Raw genomic sequence first — 17737 nt, forward strand, 5'->3', positions numbered from 1 at the left:
TTTTTATTGATAGCACACAGTAGAGATAGACAGGAAAGGGGGAGGCAGAGAGACGGGGATGACAATGAGAGGGCTGCCCGACGCGGGATTCGAACCGGGGCCGCCTGCGGTGAGGACTGTAGCCTCTACATGGGGCGGCCGCTCTACCCACTGCGCCACGCACCGCCCCAAACCTGGACCTTATTTCTGACATAAAATCTGGTCGTTTACTAACACATATAACTTTGGTGTCATTAGGATCCTTTAGACGATATTTAGATCCATTCAGAGCTGTGTATATCCACATAGTGGGAGTGATGGGAGCACATGCAGCCTCTAAATAACATTATCTGCCCCGAAACTCGTTCATTTCAACAGTATTATGTGTTAATTCACTAGCTCTAATTACCTTTTTTTTAATGGCCCCCACACATTTTGAAAATGGCCTCATTTTTCTTAATTTCTTACCCTGCAGGAGGGGCTTATCTAAGTACTTATGTATTATGATGTACACTTATGATGTTTGATGTCTGCGGTGTGTTCATAGGTCGTTGGAAAGTCTGGAACTCACCTGCATTTCCCCAGCGCTCCGATGGCGACCTCAGGAGGGAGGATGACTGGTTTGGCGTACGTCCCTCCGATCTACAACACACACACAGAGGAAACAGGTTGTGGTTAGAGCGGGTCTAGAGTCCGTCTCCGTCCTCAGAGCGGCGGCGTCTGGACTCACTGATCCGATGTTGGACAGGGTGAACGTTCCCCCCGTCAGCTCCGACGTTCCCAGCTGCCCCACGGCGCCGAGCGTCTGCAGCCGGTTCAGCTCCGGGCGATGTCGAACACGCTGAGCAGCTGCACGTTCTTCACGTTGGGCACCAGCAGACCCTGACTCGTGTCCATCGCCAGCCCGATGTTGTGGGACGCCTGAGGGCAAAGAGACACACCAAGGTGATTAGATATAAATTATGTGAAGTAAACGGGTCAGACTGATCCAGACCCAGTGATCTGATCGGATTCTGGGAAACCTGATCAATGACAACTGATTAATGATTATCTGACACATAACAGGTCTGATCTGCTGTTAAATGGATATTCAGCTACAAATTCAGTTGGGACAGACTTTCAAACCAAGAACTTTTTTATCGGGGCCAGATGTTTTCAGTGACACAAACATACGAAATGTAGAGAAAAAGGGTTATTTTCTGCCTCTGCGCTGGTCTCACATTTGGGCTTATTCTGACCAAATGGTAGCTCCTATCAGAAAAAGAAGCAGACCGTGGTCGTCGTAAGGATTTCCTGAACACTTTGGTATGATTTTGGTGTTTCTACAGTAAATATTTTGGAAACACTTGCAAGTTATAAACAGGGGTCCCTCCTGCTTCTCTTTGTATTAGAGTCAATGGGCGGCAGGAAGAGACCTGGCCGCAATGAGAGGCTCACAGTTTAAATTTTGTAAGTCTCTCTGCTTCGATGAACACATTGTTAGAGAGAGGACACGTTTGTGTACAAATGTGGAAAAAATCATGTGTGTAGAGTGTAATTTGTGGCTGAAAGCAGCGTGGAAAGAGAAAAAATGATGTCACCCACGCTAGCCTGAACATTCTGCGCAATACACACCCATTATAATCACAACACTTCTCCAAATATGATCATGGTCATTAAACAGTGATTGATCAAAAACTATAATACCTATCAAAAAAACGTGAATTAATTAGGGCTGTCAAACGATTAATTTTTTTAATCGCGATTAATCGCATTTTTTCCATAGTTAACTCGCGATTAATCTCTATTAAAAATATTATATATGGCGCTTTGGACTTTCAACCCTCCAAAGTGTTATAATCTCTAGACAAACAACTTTTAGACCAGACCTAGCAGGCCTAGTACCTAATCATAACACATGATGCATGAAACTCACACAGAATTGAAACAAATTGCATCCAGTGGAAATTGCCCTTTACTTTGCTACGCCTCTGCCTGGCCACGTGCATTTGTTGACAACCGACGCTGTCAAAAAAATCAATACATGGCCATGTGCATTTGTTGACAACAAAGCCGTCAAAAAAATCAATGGATGGAGCTGTGGATATATGTTAGACTGTGTATATTTGTGTAGCAACCAACTTGAAGGTGCCTTACCGCCACCTACTGGACTGGAGGTCCCACACTCCAGTCCTCCAGTCCAGCAGACAGAGGACAAGATGGGCCGCGATTAACCGCGATTAAAAAATTTAATCGCGTTAATTTTTTTAATTAATCTAATCGCGATTAAACGCGATTAACTCTGACAGCCCTAGAATTAATACACCAATAAACGAGTGTTGTGTCTTCAGGGGTCGACAATATAAATGGCCCGGTGGCCCGGACGTACTTTTCAAACCGTCAGGGCCACCAGAACGCTCCAAACACTGGCCCGGTGGGGCCAGTGGAAAATAATGCCTTGAAAAAATATAACAAGTAAATAAATTAAATCTAATTTCACATTAAATCCCTGTGGTTTGAAATGATAACTGTCAAATCGTCTCGGTAATTAGTGCTAAGAGATCCCGACCCGATCAACGACAGAGACATCTACTTTCTGTGCGCAGCCAGCGCTGTGCCCTGGCACGGCAGCACCACCTGCAAGCAGCTGCAGCTGCAGCTCCAGCTCACTCACTGCTGCTGATAGAAGGTCGTCACAAGACCGATAAAAACCTTTTTCTTAACCATGAAACTTCCCTCCTCCTCAGCGCGTCGGGTCGAGTCCTGTCGGGACCGACGCGAACGTTACACACGGGCCAGAGCTTGCGCTGGGGCGCCAGCTGTTCGGTGTGCGCCACAGCGGTGGCACGTCACGTGACATTTAGACCATAATAACAACAACAAAAAAACGTGTGTAAACGCAAAACTGAGCTGAAAATGAAACAATGAGTCAGTTTTGCACCAATCTGTGGAAACAGCCTAAACGTGAATGAATGAGAACAACAGTTATATCACTGAACTACTTGGAGGATAAAAGTAATGACTACATAACTTCATGTTTGTGTTGAGGCATATTTACCATTTTAACTCTGTTTTTACTTCATTGTTAAACCACAGTGGAGGCTAAATATGCGAAACAGTTATTTATTTATTAAATAAAGTAGCCTGATGAATTTAAAAGCACTTTTTTTTGACCTTCTTTAATGAAATTGAATGAAAAATATCTGATACAGGATATAAATCCTCAGACTCAAATAAATAACAACATACAAAAATTAAACACAAATATACCAACTCATACATAATCACTAAAATACATATAACAAAATAATCCCCCAAAATCTCAAGAAACTACAAGATCGTGGTATTGAATAAGTATCAAGAATGTTGGAAATTGACTAGTAATGGTATCAGAAAGTATCAGAATCAGCCTCGATGGCGAGACCGCAGGAATTGGCTGGGATATGTTGTTTTTCGTTAATATGGGGATCGATACCTATTGTCTTGGGCCAGTGGTTAGAATGGTGGGGCCAGTGATCTTCAAAAGCAAAGGCAAATTTCCCTTATTGTCTACCCCTGGTCTTGCAGAAGTCAGAGGACAGAGCCTCGCTGTCTTTGCCCCGTGGCACTAACTAAAAGTGCCCAGTTTGATCGGATAAAACCTTGAAAACGGGTTATTGCAAAAACTAAAACCAGATCACGTGATCCAGTCTCTGTTTTAATCTGGATCAAACCCTCAGTTTGTGTTGATCAGAACTGTTTAGTCGGATCAGGAAACTTTGACCCGTCTTTGTGTGTGTGTGCACCAGCGCGCACGTGAGAGACGGGCCGCCACAGACTCGTTAATTAATAGGAAACACTGCTGGTTGGTAAGTTTCATTTTTACCGCACACCACTGGCATGCATGCTCGGTTCTCTCTCTCTCTGTGCAGAATCAATTTGTGTCTTGGTCTTGATTCTGTGGCGCTGCACCACATTGGTCTACGTATGGGAAACAATAGGTGTGTGTTTGAGTAAAATGATCGTTTGTGTTTCATTCTATAAACTACTGATAACCAAGGGCGTAGAATTGGGTAGGGACGCTAGGGACACGTCCCTACCAATATTCAGCCGCTGTGTCCGCTGTCCATAGTGTTTAGTTAATGATTATGGCACACAAAGGGTTAACAGTCAGTCTCTGCTAGAAGTCCCGCCTCTAACCTGAATATCGCTCTCTGATTGGCTCTGCCGTTTCTCGCTAACGTACATGTGATTGGCTGTCCCCGCTGTCACTCCGTCTGCTTGTAAAAGTTACCTGCTCGTTGGTCGGACGGGACAGGAGGTCACGGTGCTTCAATCTGCAACTGCGAATGTAAGTTGTCAACATGTTCATCATGTTCGGCATTTCTTCTGCCTGGGTCACGTCAGCTAGACGGATTTTAACATCATTGGTGTCATTTACATGGACATTTGTGTTTGTGTCTGTCTGTCTGTCTGTCTGTCTGTCTGTCTGTCTGTCTGTCTGTCTGTCTGTCTGTCTGTCTGTCTGTCTGTCTGTCTGTCTGCGTGCGTGCGCGCTCTGCCTGTGGGTCTGTGCTTGGTAATAATGTCAAATAAAAGGAAAATGGACAAGACACTTTGTAAGTCAAAGTGTAAGTTACTTCAAGGGTATCTAACTGTCGAGCCTCAACAATAGGCTACAGATAATGAATAAAAGCCTATATTTAATGGCAAACAGATACACTTTTTAAAAGTTATTAAAAAAAAAAAAAAAAAAAGAACATTGGTCAGGAAAATAGGCCTACAAAAAAACCTCAGATTCCAGATGCTCATGTAATTTTATACATCCATATTTTTGGGGGAATAAATTACACAAGTGTGTAAAAGTAAAAGCCTTTTTCCTCAGGCAATAACTGTACCATCAAACTCTATGATCATTGTATCCCTAATGTATCTGTTCATATGTCCTGCACCAACATATTTTTGTCAGGTGACAGAGACAGACAGTAGAGAGGCTGGAGGAGATGAAGAAGGAGAGACCAGAGGAGGTAGAGGAGGAGAGGCTAGAACAGATGAATAAGGAGAGATAGAGAAGGAGAAGCTGGATGAGGTAGAGAAGGAGGAGATGGAGGAGAGGCTGGAAGAGGTAGAGAAGGAGAAGCTGGAAGAGGTAGAGAAGGAGAAGCTGGATGAGGTAGAGAAGGAGAAGCTGGATGAGGTAGAGAAGGAGAAGCTGGATGAGGTAGAGAAGGAGGAGATGGAGGAGAGGCTGGAAATTCACAGGTGAGGTTAAATAATGATGGATGTGTTAGTCATGATGATGCACAGTTGACTTCAGCCAGAGGAATGAGAACTCTTCTAAGTTGCCTTCTTGTCTTTCATTAGTTGCTCATTAGTTACCCCTACGTAACATGAAATTATGATTGCAAATGCAAAAAACATCAACTTTAAAGAGCGATGCCTCGGAGTACTTTTGTGTCCCCACCAATGTCAAAATCAAACCTACTCCCTTGGTTTCTACACAGGGTGTGTAAATACAAATATGTAGGCAAAAGTCCAAGAATAGATGTATAAATAAATGTGACAGAGTGCGGGGGGCTGACACTGTGTCTCCACCACCCACCTGTGGATGTCCTCAGGTAAACACTGCAGTCGGTTTCCTCCCATGTCGAGCCACTCGAGCGCCGGCAGAGCGACCACGCAGTCCGGCATGCCGGTGAAGTCGTTCATGGACAGATCCAGGTGCTGCAGGTTCCTCAGGTGTCTGAACTAGAGAGGGGACACACAACAGACCTGAGACCAGCAGCTGGACCAGAGACAGAGTTGTTTTAGAGGGAAATTCATGCAAAACCGCTGATGCGCGTTGCCTTCAGGGACAGTTTTTCATCAACAGTCTCTGTATTTCCCTCTAAAACAACTCTGTGTGGTAACGTTGTGTTATCATCTCATAGCGTGGTGAATTAAGCAATATTACCCGAGAGGGTAATATTGCGATTATACAACAATTACCAACAAAATAGAGCGTATAATTAAATAAATATTCATGTTGATGGACGTTTTGCTCTCAAAATTTAAAGTTTTTTGCGAGTGTGCTTCCCGTTTCCATGGAAATAAATGGGGTCTGACTAATAACTGAAACACAATCAGTCACGTCAGTAGACTCCTATGTGTAATGGAACCTAGTTCACCTCTACAGCAAATAGTCCGAACCTTAGTAACGACCTAGCAACAGAAATGATTTTCTAGTCCCAGATGAGTGAACTCTGAGCTGACGTTCATGTTTTAACGCGGTCTCGGACTTTCCTGAACTAAATCAACACCGCACAAACTCGCTCAAGTTATAACAAAGATGCCGTTTTTTTCCTTTCACAGATGTAGCTTCTACAACCGCAAACTCTGCATGTAAATGAAGTTATAGCGCCGTGTCGCCGACACAGCTGATAGAGAAAGCCAAACGATTACTCCAGATTATTTAAAAGCCCAAAAGGCGCAAGCAAGAGAGAGGGAGAGAGAGAAACATACAGGTAATCACCTCCGTTTTATTTCAATGAAATATTCAGCTCCAGGCCATATTTTAAAAAAACATATTCACCGCGATCACAACTCGTCTCTCTCCGACTTTGTAACGTTACACACATGGGAGGGAGACGATCCTCTCGGCTGTAACGGGGAAGTTTACAATATATTAACAAAAAATAAAATAAAATAATTGCTCTATAAATGTGACTTTGGCAGCTGTCAGGAACAACCTACAGGAGGTCAGTGTTGTAGTTTGTGATTTATTTTCACGAGTAATAAATGACGTTTTTCAAAATAAAAGGGGGAAAAGTCCATGTTGCCATGGAGATGTGTAAACAACATGACATGGCGAAGTAATATTTTCAGTGATGAGTCAGCCGTGCTGTAATGCTGATTTGAGCACGTTCTAAATGTCTTATTGACCAATCAGATTGCTTGGTCGGAACTACTTGTTGTATAATGTGCAGGTCACAACTTGTCCACCAGAGCGTTGTGGAGTTGTTGGATTGTGTATTTGATGAGTTTGATGAGGGAAATGTATATATTTTGTATTATTTTGTAGATTCCAGTTGAATACACTCCCATTGGCCATTTAACTCACTGAGATATTTCTATATTCTTAGATAAGGGTCGACTTGAAAGTGACATCATCTAAAAATTCAGTTTACGGCACATAGTACTGTGGTAACTCGACTCTGAGACCGGCACTTAAAGGAATAGTTCACCAAACAATGAAATTCAGTCATTATTGACTCACCTTCATGCTGATTAATAGTTTTTTATTCCTCAAAGTGCATCTGGAGACCCGGGAGGCCGGTTCCTAGTCCAACCAAAACTTTATATGAGAGTAATAGGGTCAGACACAAAAACGTCCATAAAACTACACAAAAACCATTTAATATTCCTCCACACTGCTCGTCCACTGCAATCCAAGTGTCCTGAAGGGATATAGTCCAGAGTTTACTGGAAACGACGTCATTTAGGACATTTTTACAGCCTAAACAGTCCTGTATTGAATTTGCCTGGTGTGCGCTCTCGACAGGACTTGCCTCAATGACGTTGTTTCGAGTAAATTCTGGACTATATCCCTTCAGGACACTTGGATTGCAGTGGACGAGCAGTGTGGAGGAATATTAAATGGTTGTTGTGTAGTTTTATGGACGTTTTTGTGTCGGCCCTATTACTCTCATATAAAGTTCTGGTTGGACTAGGAACCGGCCTCCCGGGTCTCCAGATGCACTTAAAGGAATAAAAAACTACTCCGGAGTATTCATCAGCATGAGGGGGAGTCACTAATGACTGAATTTCATTTTTTGGTCAACTATTCCTTTAAGATTCAGTCCTACACTCCACTAAAAAGTCTGATTATAACTACCTTTTAAGTGCATTCACTCCTAAGTCGACTCCTATCCGGCCCCTGGTCCGTACCTGGTCAGGGAGGTGGTCCAGCTCCCGGTTCATGGCCAGCTCCAGTCTCTCCAGACTCTCACAGCCGCTCAGCTCCTCGGGAACCACCTGCACTCGGTTGTAGCTCAGCATCAGCTCTCTGAGCCGCGTCAACATCCCTGAGACCAGAACCAGAACCAGGAGGACACATGGTGAGACCGGCTACAGGGTTCGGTCTTTGATCTGTGGGAGGTAGGCTACTGACCGATCTGTTTGGGGATTTCAGAGACGCCGTTGCGGGACAGATCGAGCACCAGGAGGTTCTGGAAGCTGGAGATGAAGTGAGGGATCTTCTGCAGTCCGGTCCGGTGGAGCTGCCACTCCTGGACCTGGTTGAGCTGGACCAGACAGCCCGGCAGGACCTGCAGAGACAAACACTCACATCAGACCAACGGTGTCATTTATGATATAAAAAAACAACAAAATTACTGGATTAATCAAACAATAATCGATTCATTATCAACTATTTTGATAATCTAATAATCAGTTTGAGTAGTTTCTTAAGAAAAAAAAGTCCAAATTCTCTGATTCCAGCTTCTTCAATGTGAATATTTCTGGTTTCTTTGTTCCTTTATGACAATAAACTGAGTCTCTCTTTGGTTTGTGGACAAAACAAGACATTTGAGGACGATGTCGTCTGGTGGTTTGAGAAACACTGATTGATACTTTTCAACATTTTTTAAAACATTTTATTGACCAAACAACTAATCGATTAATCGTTTACATAATCAACAGATTAATTGATAATGAAAATAATTGTTAGCTGCAGCCCTACCAAGAAGTAACTGAGTTAGTAACTGAATTACTACATACTGTAATAAAAGTAACAACTGCGTTGCTTTTTTTAATATAAAATGCTGAAATATGTCAAATTACTTGAACTCATCCCAGTAACCTCCCTCCCAACTCTGGAGTTGGTTCGTTCCAGATACATGTTTTTTTTTTCTACTAGTCGGTTAATGGACTGAAAAAAAAAAAGTCAAACGTACACTTTAACAGATGTATTATTATTTTCTGATGGGACTTCTTGAGTCAAGTAACGGTGCATTTTATTGTCAGTAACAGTAACGGCGTTATAGCGGGGGAAAGGTAACTTTTTTGATTACCTGTCACTGAAAAAGTAGCGTCGTTAGTTACACCGTTATTTTATGATGTGGTATTCCCTGGTCATGATTGGTCAAGCCCATATTCTAATACGGAAATGACAAAATAAAGAGGCAAATAAGCCTTGTCCTTTTATCAAAGTTAATGATTTTGCACTTTTCCACGCATACGCTGACCTTTTTGCTTTAAAAAATCCCTATACAGACAGAGATCTTAACCCCCCCCCCCCAAATGTTTAACCCTAAGCTACGCCCCTGCATCAGACCGAAGACTGGACCAGGACAATAATCTGATACCTTCCACTCCTCCTGCTCGATGCGGAGCACCAGCCGTCCGTCCTCGGTCTGCAGCTTCTGTCTGAGTCGAGCCAGAAGGGCCCGGTCCTCCCAGACCCCCAGGCTGAGTCTGGAGCGCCGCTCGGTGCCGCTCCTCCTCCTCTGCTGCTCCTCCTCGTCCTGCTCCTCCCTCCTCCTCTTGATCCGGGTCTCCCACAGAGCTCTGACCGAGCTGATGGAGCCGCACACCGCCACGCCCCCCACCATGGTCACCACGACGACGACGACGTCACAGCGCCGCACGGGGAGACAGGCGAGATGACCTCTGACCTCTGAGCTGCAGCCTCGCTCTCCTCCTGATCATCCTGTAGGAACAAATACAAAACATTTCATTTCTTTGATTTCATTTCTATTTTACTAAATAAATTGTGAAGAAAACTGTTTTTTTTAATTATTCATTTTATTGAGGCCTGTATTGAGGCCACATTTTGTAATAATGTAATTAATTTCACCTCATGATGTAATATTTTGTAAAATCTGCCACAGTTTGTAACATTTTGTAACCTTTTTTTGTAAAATTCTTGAAACGCAATATGTAATAAACTTTGCCGCATATTGTAATAAATTGTTACATTTTGCACAAAATTATTACATTTTCTATATGAAAAAGTGCAACACTTATGTTGTATTTTGTAATAATGCAATATGTAACAACTTATAACAAAATGCGGCAAAGTTTATTACACATTTATTGCATTATAATGCAACTTTATTACATAAGGTGGCACTACAAGGCCTAATCTATTATTTGTATTATTTAAATTAATGTGTTTGTTTTTTTAAGCATCTTAAATTACTCTTTGTCTATTTATATATTTATCTTTTTTTTAAAGTTATTAGGGAGAGATGCACATAAATTTCGTTGTGCTTCATTGCTCGATGACAATAAAGGAAAACTGAAATTTACAATATAAGAGAAAATCATTGTTCTGGTGAAACGACGTCAGTGATTTATTTGATTTTTTTCCCCATTTATCTTCACGTTGTCAGTTACACAGAATGGAAAAAATACCATTTTAGTCTGAGTGTATCTTGTTAGTTGTATTTTCATTAGTGCTGTAGTATTACAGTGCAGTAATAATAACAATGTTGTGTCATTGTTGTGTAGTTAGCAATGTAATGGACTGTTGTGTTACAGTGTTGTGGTACTGTAATCTAACAGTGTTGTAGAACTACAGTATAATTACAGTAGTATTATCATAGCACCACTGTGTTATTGTAGTATTCAAAGTATTACGGTGTTGTATTATCAGAGTACAGCTGTACAGTGTTGTAGTAGTATCACCACAGTACCACAGTGTTAGTGTTGTAGTCGGTGAACACTGGTGTCATGTTGTAGTTAGTGTTGTATTACTATAGCTCTGTAGTATTGCAGTACTGTGGTACTCCAGTATAACAGTGAGGTAGTATTATTACAGTGTAGCAGTATTGTATTGCAGTATTATTGTAGTAGTACAGTCTCAGTGTAGCAGCTCTCACCTTGTCTCAGCGCAGCGGCAACAGTCGTCGTCCATGCTGCTGAGAAATTTGACCTCAGATCAGATCAGCTGCTGGTTAATTTTAGTCAGAGTCTCCAGGTCACGTGACCGACAGATACCCCCACCTCTTACCCCCCCTCTTACCCTCTTACCCTCTTACCCCCCTCCACTCAGAGTCACATGACTGGTCCCGGTCCTGGGTCCAGGGAGGGAGATGAGTCGGGGTCTCTCAGCCAATCAGAGCGGAGGACCTCCCACCTCCTCTCTGACCTCTGGAGTTTCTGACCGCGTGTCCTCCTGCACGTTGGGACGTTGTCATGGTGACGGCAGCATCTGGTCCACACACAGCAGCCCTACAGAAGAAGGATGGGATGTAGGAGCTCAGTGCATCATGGGAGTTTGGTGAAAGAAGCTAAAATGAGTCGTAGCAACAAGTAATAAATATTTGACACATGAAGTAAAGACATTGGCCTTTGGTCAGCCCTAGATATTATGGTATTAAACTACATCTTTTTATTTAACTAGGCTAGTTAAATCACAGTAGCATACTGATGTGTTGAACTTACAGGCTTGTTACTAAGTATGTATTAATTATCATGATAAATAAAACTCAACCTCACACAGCTCCATGTTGTCTCTGTGTGGTGTTCAGGGACAGTCAGGACAGTCTGAGGACAGAGTTTATATTAATGCACCGTGACACAGTGGCAGGTCTCTGTACGTCTTCACCACAGATCACAGATCAGCTGTTCAGCTGGAGGAGGAAAACTCAGCTGTTCTCGGTTCCACCGCGACGTGCGCCTGGCGTTTGTTTTTTTCTCTCCATTTATCAAGCTCCGGTAGCGACCCAGGTAAAATACGGGAGGACACCGTGCAGCTTCTTCATTAAATCCAAACAGTCCGACACAGCGACGCAGACGCACTGCTCCTCTTTGACTCTAAAGTCTCAGCAACCGGACTTATACTGAGTCTCCAGACCAGTTGGACCAGTCCCAGCCTGGTCAGATGCGTAGAACTGATGAAGCCTCTTGGATGAAGGTGAAACGTCTTCAGACAAATAACTAAGTCCAGTTGCTTTCGATTTAACCTCCTTTGAAAAAATAAAAATAAAAAAATGTTGTAGTGAAAATGATTTTTTTTTTTTACACGAGTCAAAACGAGCGTCAAATCGCGTATCTCGCGTATCTCGCGTTTGGTCGCGCGTCAAAAGCTCGCAGCGAAAAAAAAGCGTTCCTCGTGTTTGGTGGGAAGCCCCTTGTGGGTCTTCCCACAAACACGATGAAAGAGACGAAGACGCGATGGTCCCGTCGCCATAAAAGAATTCGCGTGTATTGCGTCGCAAAAAAAAAAGTCGCGGTAATACCGCGTCGCGCGCCTAATCGCGTCTCGCGCCTAATCGCGTCTTTGCGTCCACGGCCTTTTACACCGCGGACACGTAACGAATAAACGGTGACGGTGTGAACGGACAACATAGAACAGGACCAGACGTGGCGTTGTTTCCTCTTTTCACCGACAGCTCCACTCTCCCTTACTTACACTAAACTACTGTTATTGTTGAGGCCAGAGAATTGTGGGATTTGTAGTTTTTGACCAATCGCAGGTTGAGCTCTTTCTGTTTTTGTGATTTTCCCGGTTCACACATGTATTTTTTTTTTAGGGGCAAATGCGAGTGAAATGCTCGCCCATGGTGGGCATAAGAACATTTAAGACCTGTCTAAAATTATTTAAGACTTGAACACAATAATTCAACAAATTTAAGACATTTTAAGGCCTAAAATTTAGACATTTTTAGACCCTGCGGATACCCTGTAACTATTACCCCTGGCAACAAACTGTATTGTTCTGTATATAAAGCAATTGAATTTATTTTTTATTTTTTTAATTGAAATACATTATTGTTTCATTTATACTTTGTTGGATTGGTTTTTTGTTTCTTCAGTGTTTTTTTAAACAGCCAGAAATGATCTCATCTGGTCTGGCTGTTTAAATAGATTTTAAAAATGCAAATATACAGTACATCAGTCAAATACATTGGGAACATTTCCCCATGTGTTTCAAATTTAAACTTCAAATCTCATTAAATTTGCTAATAGTTGGGGAAAAGTTCTTTAATTGTGAAATAATCAAAACTTTATATATTCTACATTATAAATGTTGTTTATTTGACCAGATAACATTTAATTTAAATCCCATTTTGTTCCTGAATCCACCAAACTGCTGGGATCAGAATAATCCTGATGTTCTGGATCAACGTTTTCCTGATCCGACTAAAAAGCTCTGAACGACACAAACTGATGAAGGTTTGATCCATTTTCAAGATTTGATCTGATCAATGATCCAAAATCCGATCAGTTTTTAACCCTTTGTAACAACTGGGTCCAGGACCAGAAAGTGACTTCTCCCACGTTCTCTGAGGAACCTGAACTCACCACAAACGACTCAGACTTGGTTCACTTCAACTTTATTGAGTTTTTTTTCTTTCTTTTTTTTTCTTTTTTCTTGTTTGACCAGGGTTCAGACACTTCACAGTTTATGAGTCGGACCAGAACCAGAACCAGGAACCAGGTCCAAGAGTCCTGATCCGGATCCACATCCCAACACAAACCACGACAGCATCAACAACAACAAACAACAAACAACAAACATTTCAACACATGAAACAAAACAAAACAAAATAGACAAAATAAAGGTCAGTATCAAAAAAAAAAAAAAAACTACGACACCATCGTTACCCAGCAGCCCAGAGGAAGACGTCGGGACCGGGACCAGGACCGGGACCAGGACCAGGACCGGGACCAGAGCCAGAACCAGGTCAGGGAGCAGCCTGGTGGGGGGAGGGGAGGAGGGGAGAGAGGGGGGGGGGCACTTAGCAGCTACAGAACCAGGACCAGAAACCAGGACCAGGACCAGAACCAGAACCAGGAACCAGAACCAGGACCAGGACCAGGTCTTCCCTCAGGAGCTGGAGGAACAGTAACAGTCAGACGGGTCCAGAACCAGAACCAGCAGCAGGTCCACCGGTTCATTTACACACAGTTCAGTCAGTCAGGACCGGGACCAGGACCAGGACCGGGACCAGAACCAGAACCATGTGAAGTTCTGGTCCTGATGATCAGCGGAGACTTTGTGGACCTTTCACAGAGCGGTTGGTCCTGGTTCAGGACTCAGAAAAACCACTTTAAACTGGACCAGATCCCAGATGGGTTCATCTGATCTGGATCGAACTGATGGAACTGGACTCTGGTGAACCCGGGTCTCGGGTCTCGGGACCCAGTTCTGCCCCCCCCTCCCCCCCAATCAGACTCTGGTTCTGGATCTCTCTCACACACAACACACACACACACACACTGGTTCAGGTCTCACTTCCTGTGATTTTCAAATTAAAAGTTTCACCGATTAAAATTATTATTATTAGGATTAATTTTCCAAATAGAAAAAAAACAACAAAACTGGTCCGGTCCAGGATAACAGAGTCCAAACTGATCAATGAACTGATGAATTATTGATGACACACACACACACACACACACACACACACATACTCGCATTTGTCCCTTCATGGGGTCACGCGTTTTTAACCCAATTGTGGGGCCCACCCTTTCCAATGGTCCCAGACCTCTGTAAAAAATCAGGCAAGCTTAAAAAAAATTAACAAAATTTTCAGTCACTTTAGATTAGCCATTTTCTAAAGTTTTTTCTCTATGCTAGTTTTTTTGGTCACTTATGGGACACGTTTCTAGCATTTGTTACTTGGGGGGGTCCACTTACACACACACACAGATATGTCAAGTCTTTCTACCTTAGCGGGGACCGAAGAGTTATTAGTTGTTTCTATAGTTTTTTTATTAACAAAAAAAACTGCAAGGCTGCATCAGAGGTTTACATCCTGCATCTCCTCTCCTCACATTAGGTAGACAGAGCAGTGATAATCAAAAACAATCACCTGCTTAAAATGAATCAACTGCTGATTATTACAGTGAGCTTTGATATCAGGAAAGCAGCTCCTTGTGTTGATAAGAACACAACATAATAGCATAATAACATATAACATGACAAATATTATAGCACCTCCTCATACAAGCCTGTCTATTACCTTGTAAAGTGAAACACTTTCACTCTAATTGTCTTTGCAGAGAAGTAATTCGATTTTTAAACAGTATTTCACTGCCCTCCAGTCTCGATTCTTCAGGGCTTGAGGTTCTGCAGTGATGCAGCGCTGACGGTCCTCCTTCCCTGGGACTTGGTTCATCAGAATTTTTTTCTTTAAATTACGTTCTACTGCAGCACATTCTTCTGTTGTCCAGGTTCTTTTAGCTGCAGGTAAAACAGTTTGTTTACCTAAATGGGCATAAAAAGGACAAGTTACAGAGTTATAAGAACTTTAACTTGTAACTACATCTGAAAAAACTCTGATTGATTCCATTGGTCATCAAATGAAGTACTGACTTGGTTGAGACCATACAGGACTGTCCCACAGTCAGGAAAATACATAGTTTTACCAACCAGTCACTTTTACACACAACCCCCTAGGTGCCACATAACTAAAATCTATTTAAGGCCGGGTGATGGAGGGCTTTTAGATTGCATATCAATGGCTTAATCAAGCCCAGATTTGGGATATTATCCAGCCCACTATGTGCTAATAAATGCTCAAAATGAACATGAATGTCTCATTTGAAACATCACGTGATTTATTGCACGGATCAGCTAAGAAGATTTGTGTGATTTCTGCCTCTCTCCCCCACCAGGCAATGTTTCTAGAGTCTCTGTCACACCTGTGTCATGATTGGTCAAAATCTAAAAGCCTGGTTGATAATATGTTAGTTTTCTTCCCTCACAAAACTGATTTACTTGGACATAAAAAAAGAAAGAAAAATGGGGTGGTGAAATAGGGACGTGATTGAAGACCTTCACAATGTGTTCATATGCCTGTTAGAGCTCTTTGCATTACATGATCAACAATATGTTTCAGACACGCCACAAACCCAAACAAAGTTAGCAACCAAAGTTAAACAGGGCTACAACACACAAGAAGCTTTAGAGTTTCTGTCTCCAAATGTATTGATGGACAGTCTGAGGAAAAGACGTCAGAAAACAGCATCAGGAAACGTGGTGAAGTGAGGAGTAGCTACAGCTGGGCTGATCATTTTCAAGACCAGTAAGTCCCTGTTTGTTGTTATGCCAGTTTGAATATTATAAGATGTTTGCTTATTTCTGTAAAACACAGCATAAAATGTATCTATAAAGATTATAAATTTAAAAAATATACAAAGTACTATACTGAAATGTACAGAAAGACACTATGCCAGTCGCAGTAGTGTAACACTGTGCAAAATATCAATATAAGTAGACATAAATTATATACACCAAGTGGTGAGAAATGAGGTAGAGTGTTATTGAGAAAGATGTGCAAAATAGCTAACAAATGCGCAATTAGCCATGACCAGCAGTGCAATAGGGAAAATGGTTGGACCAGAAGTAGGGATGTGCGCGATTAGTCAACTAAACGATTAAACGTCCCCTCCCTCACTAGGTCGGCACCAGAATTACTAGTCATTTAAATTATTTATCAATATTTCATCCATGCACAATGTCAGTTATCTGTCGCCTCTAAGATTTCATGCAGCCGCCGCCACTAGTCGGGGCTGCGGCAGCGGCACTGTCAGACAGTGCCTCTCTCGCAGCCAGAGATGGGACCAAGTCACACATGTGCAAGTCTCAAGTAAGTCTCAAGTCTTAACCTTCAAGTCTCAAGTAAGTCCCAAGTCATTTTTCTTTGGGCAAGTCAAGTCAAGTCAAGTCACAGGTTATGTCAAGTCCTGCATAGGTCAAGTCAAGTCCAAGTCAAGTCACCTTATTATTGCAATTTCACCCGCAGAATCTAATCTAAATAAAGGTGAAGACAATATATTAGAATAGAATAGAAAATCTATTATGTCTTATGTCTTATCATGTCTTAATGCATTAATGAGCCTCTTCATAGATCACAAAAGGTCAACAAATAGGATAGAATAGGAAATCTATTCTATTCTATCATGACAACACCATTCTCAGCCTGCACTCATACCAAGTAGTTTATACAGTAGATATTAATTGATATTTTATATTCAAAAGTCAAAGAATGTGTAACATTGAAACATTCCTGGATTGCTATGACTGACAGGCAAACAGCTGTGTAGTCACTGCAGATTCTGCAGCAGTGAGAACGTGAGGCTGAAGGAGAGGAGATTTAAAAAAAAAAAAAAAAAAGGACACATTAGCTTCTCGCTATGGTAACGCTAGTAACAGGTGACTGTTACCATATGTCTATTGGTTGCTGTGCGTCTGCCCCGACTCTGAACAGCGGCGGCGACGCAGCGTTAATGAAGCACGTCAGGCCGCTCACCGTCACTGAAACTCCGGATTAAATCTCTGATTAAAAACACTGAGCTGCGAACGTGATAGCACGCCATGGATGTATTATATTATAGTCTAATGGATCCATGATGTAGCACCCCCGCTGCAGCGACCCTGACGGCCCCTTTGCTCCGTGTCAAACCCCCCCCCTCTCAATCTCTCTCCCCCTCCCTCTCTCTCTCCAGCGGTCCTTTCAAAATAAATGCATAAAAAGTCCGGGGGAAAAAAAAAAAAACACCGACTGAGCTGGTGCCGTGCCGGTGAGAAATTCAGCGGTGGCGGCTGGTCATTCAAGTCATTCAAGTCATCGTGTCTCAAGTCAAGTCAAGTCCCGAGTCTTTAACCTCCAAGTCCGAGTCAAGTCGCATCAAAATAGCGATTCGAGTCGACTCGAGTCCAAGTCACAGTGACTCGAGTCCCCATCTCTGCTCGCAGCCCTCTCATTTAGTGAGCATACACACACGCATGCATGCATGCCCACACATCTACATATTTTGTACATTAATGTGTTTGGTTTGTATTGCATATTTAGCGTGCATAGTG

At 42.5% G+C, this 17737-nt stretch overlaps 1 protein-coding gene across 1 annotated transcript; it reads right to left on the bottom strand.

The window, feature by feature from the left end:
- Window positions 1-527: 527 nt before the first annotated feature.
- Window positions 528-10834, bottom strand: LOC146975273 (leucine-rich repeat-containing protein 39-like). The gene is made up of 7 exons (XM_085794686.1): window positions 10800-10834; window positions 9282-9342; window positions 8087-8243; window positions 7864-8000; window positions 5540-5685; window positions 710-900; window positions 528-621 (listed from the first exon to the last, which is right to left on the bottom strand). The coding sequence occupies exons 1-6, from the start codon at window positions 10832-10834 to the stop codon at window positions 840-842; spliced, it is 597 nt and encodes a 198-aa protein (XP_085650812.1). The 3' UTR covers window positions 528-621; window positions 710-839.
- Window positions 10835-17737: the final 6903 nt, after the last annotated feature.

The sequence above is a fragment of the Trachurus japonicus genome, chromosome 13, assembly GCF_045865225.1.
Source record: "Trachurus japonicus isolate A0001 chromosome 13, Traja_1.0".
NCBI classification, from domain to species: domain Eukaryota; kingdom Metazoa; phylum Chordata; class Actinopteri; order Carangiformes; family Carangidae; genus Trachurus; species Trachurus japonicus.

Excerpts from the sequence above, each read along its gene's own strand:
- LOC146975273 (XM_085794686.1), bottom strand. The coding sequence starts at position 10,834 with ATGGACGACGACTGTTGCCGCTGCGCTGAGACAAG. Across the intron at positions 9,343-10,799 it reads TGCCGCTGCGCTGAGACAAG|ACAGAAGCTGCAGACCGAGG; the intron begins GTGAGAGCTGCT and ends GGCTCGACTCAG. Across the intron at positions 8,001-8,086 it reads TGAAATCCCCAAACAGATCG|GGATGTTGACGCGGCTCAGA; the intron begins GTCAGTAGCCTA and ends TTCTGGTCTCAG.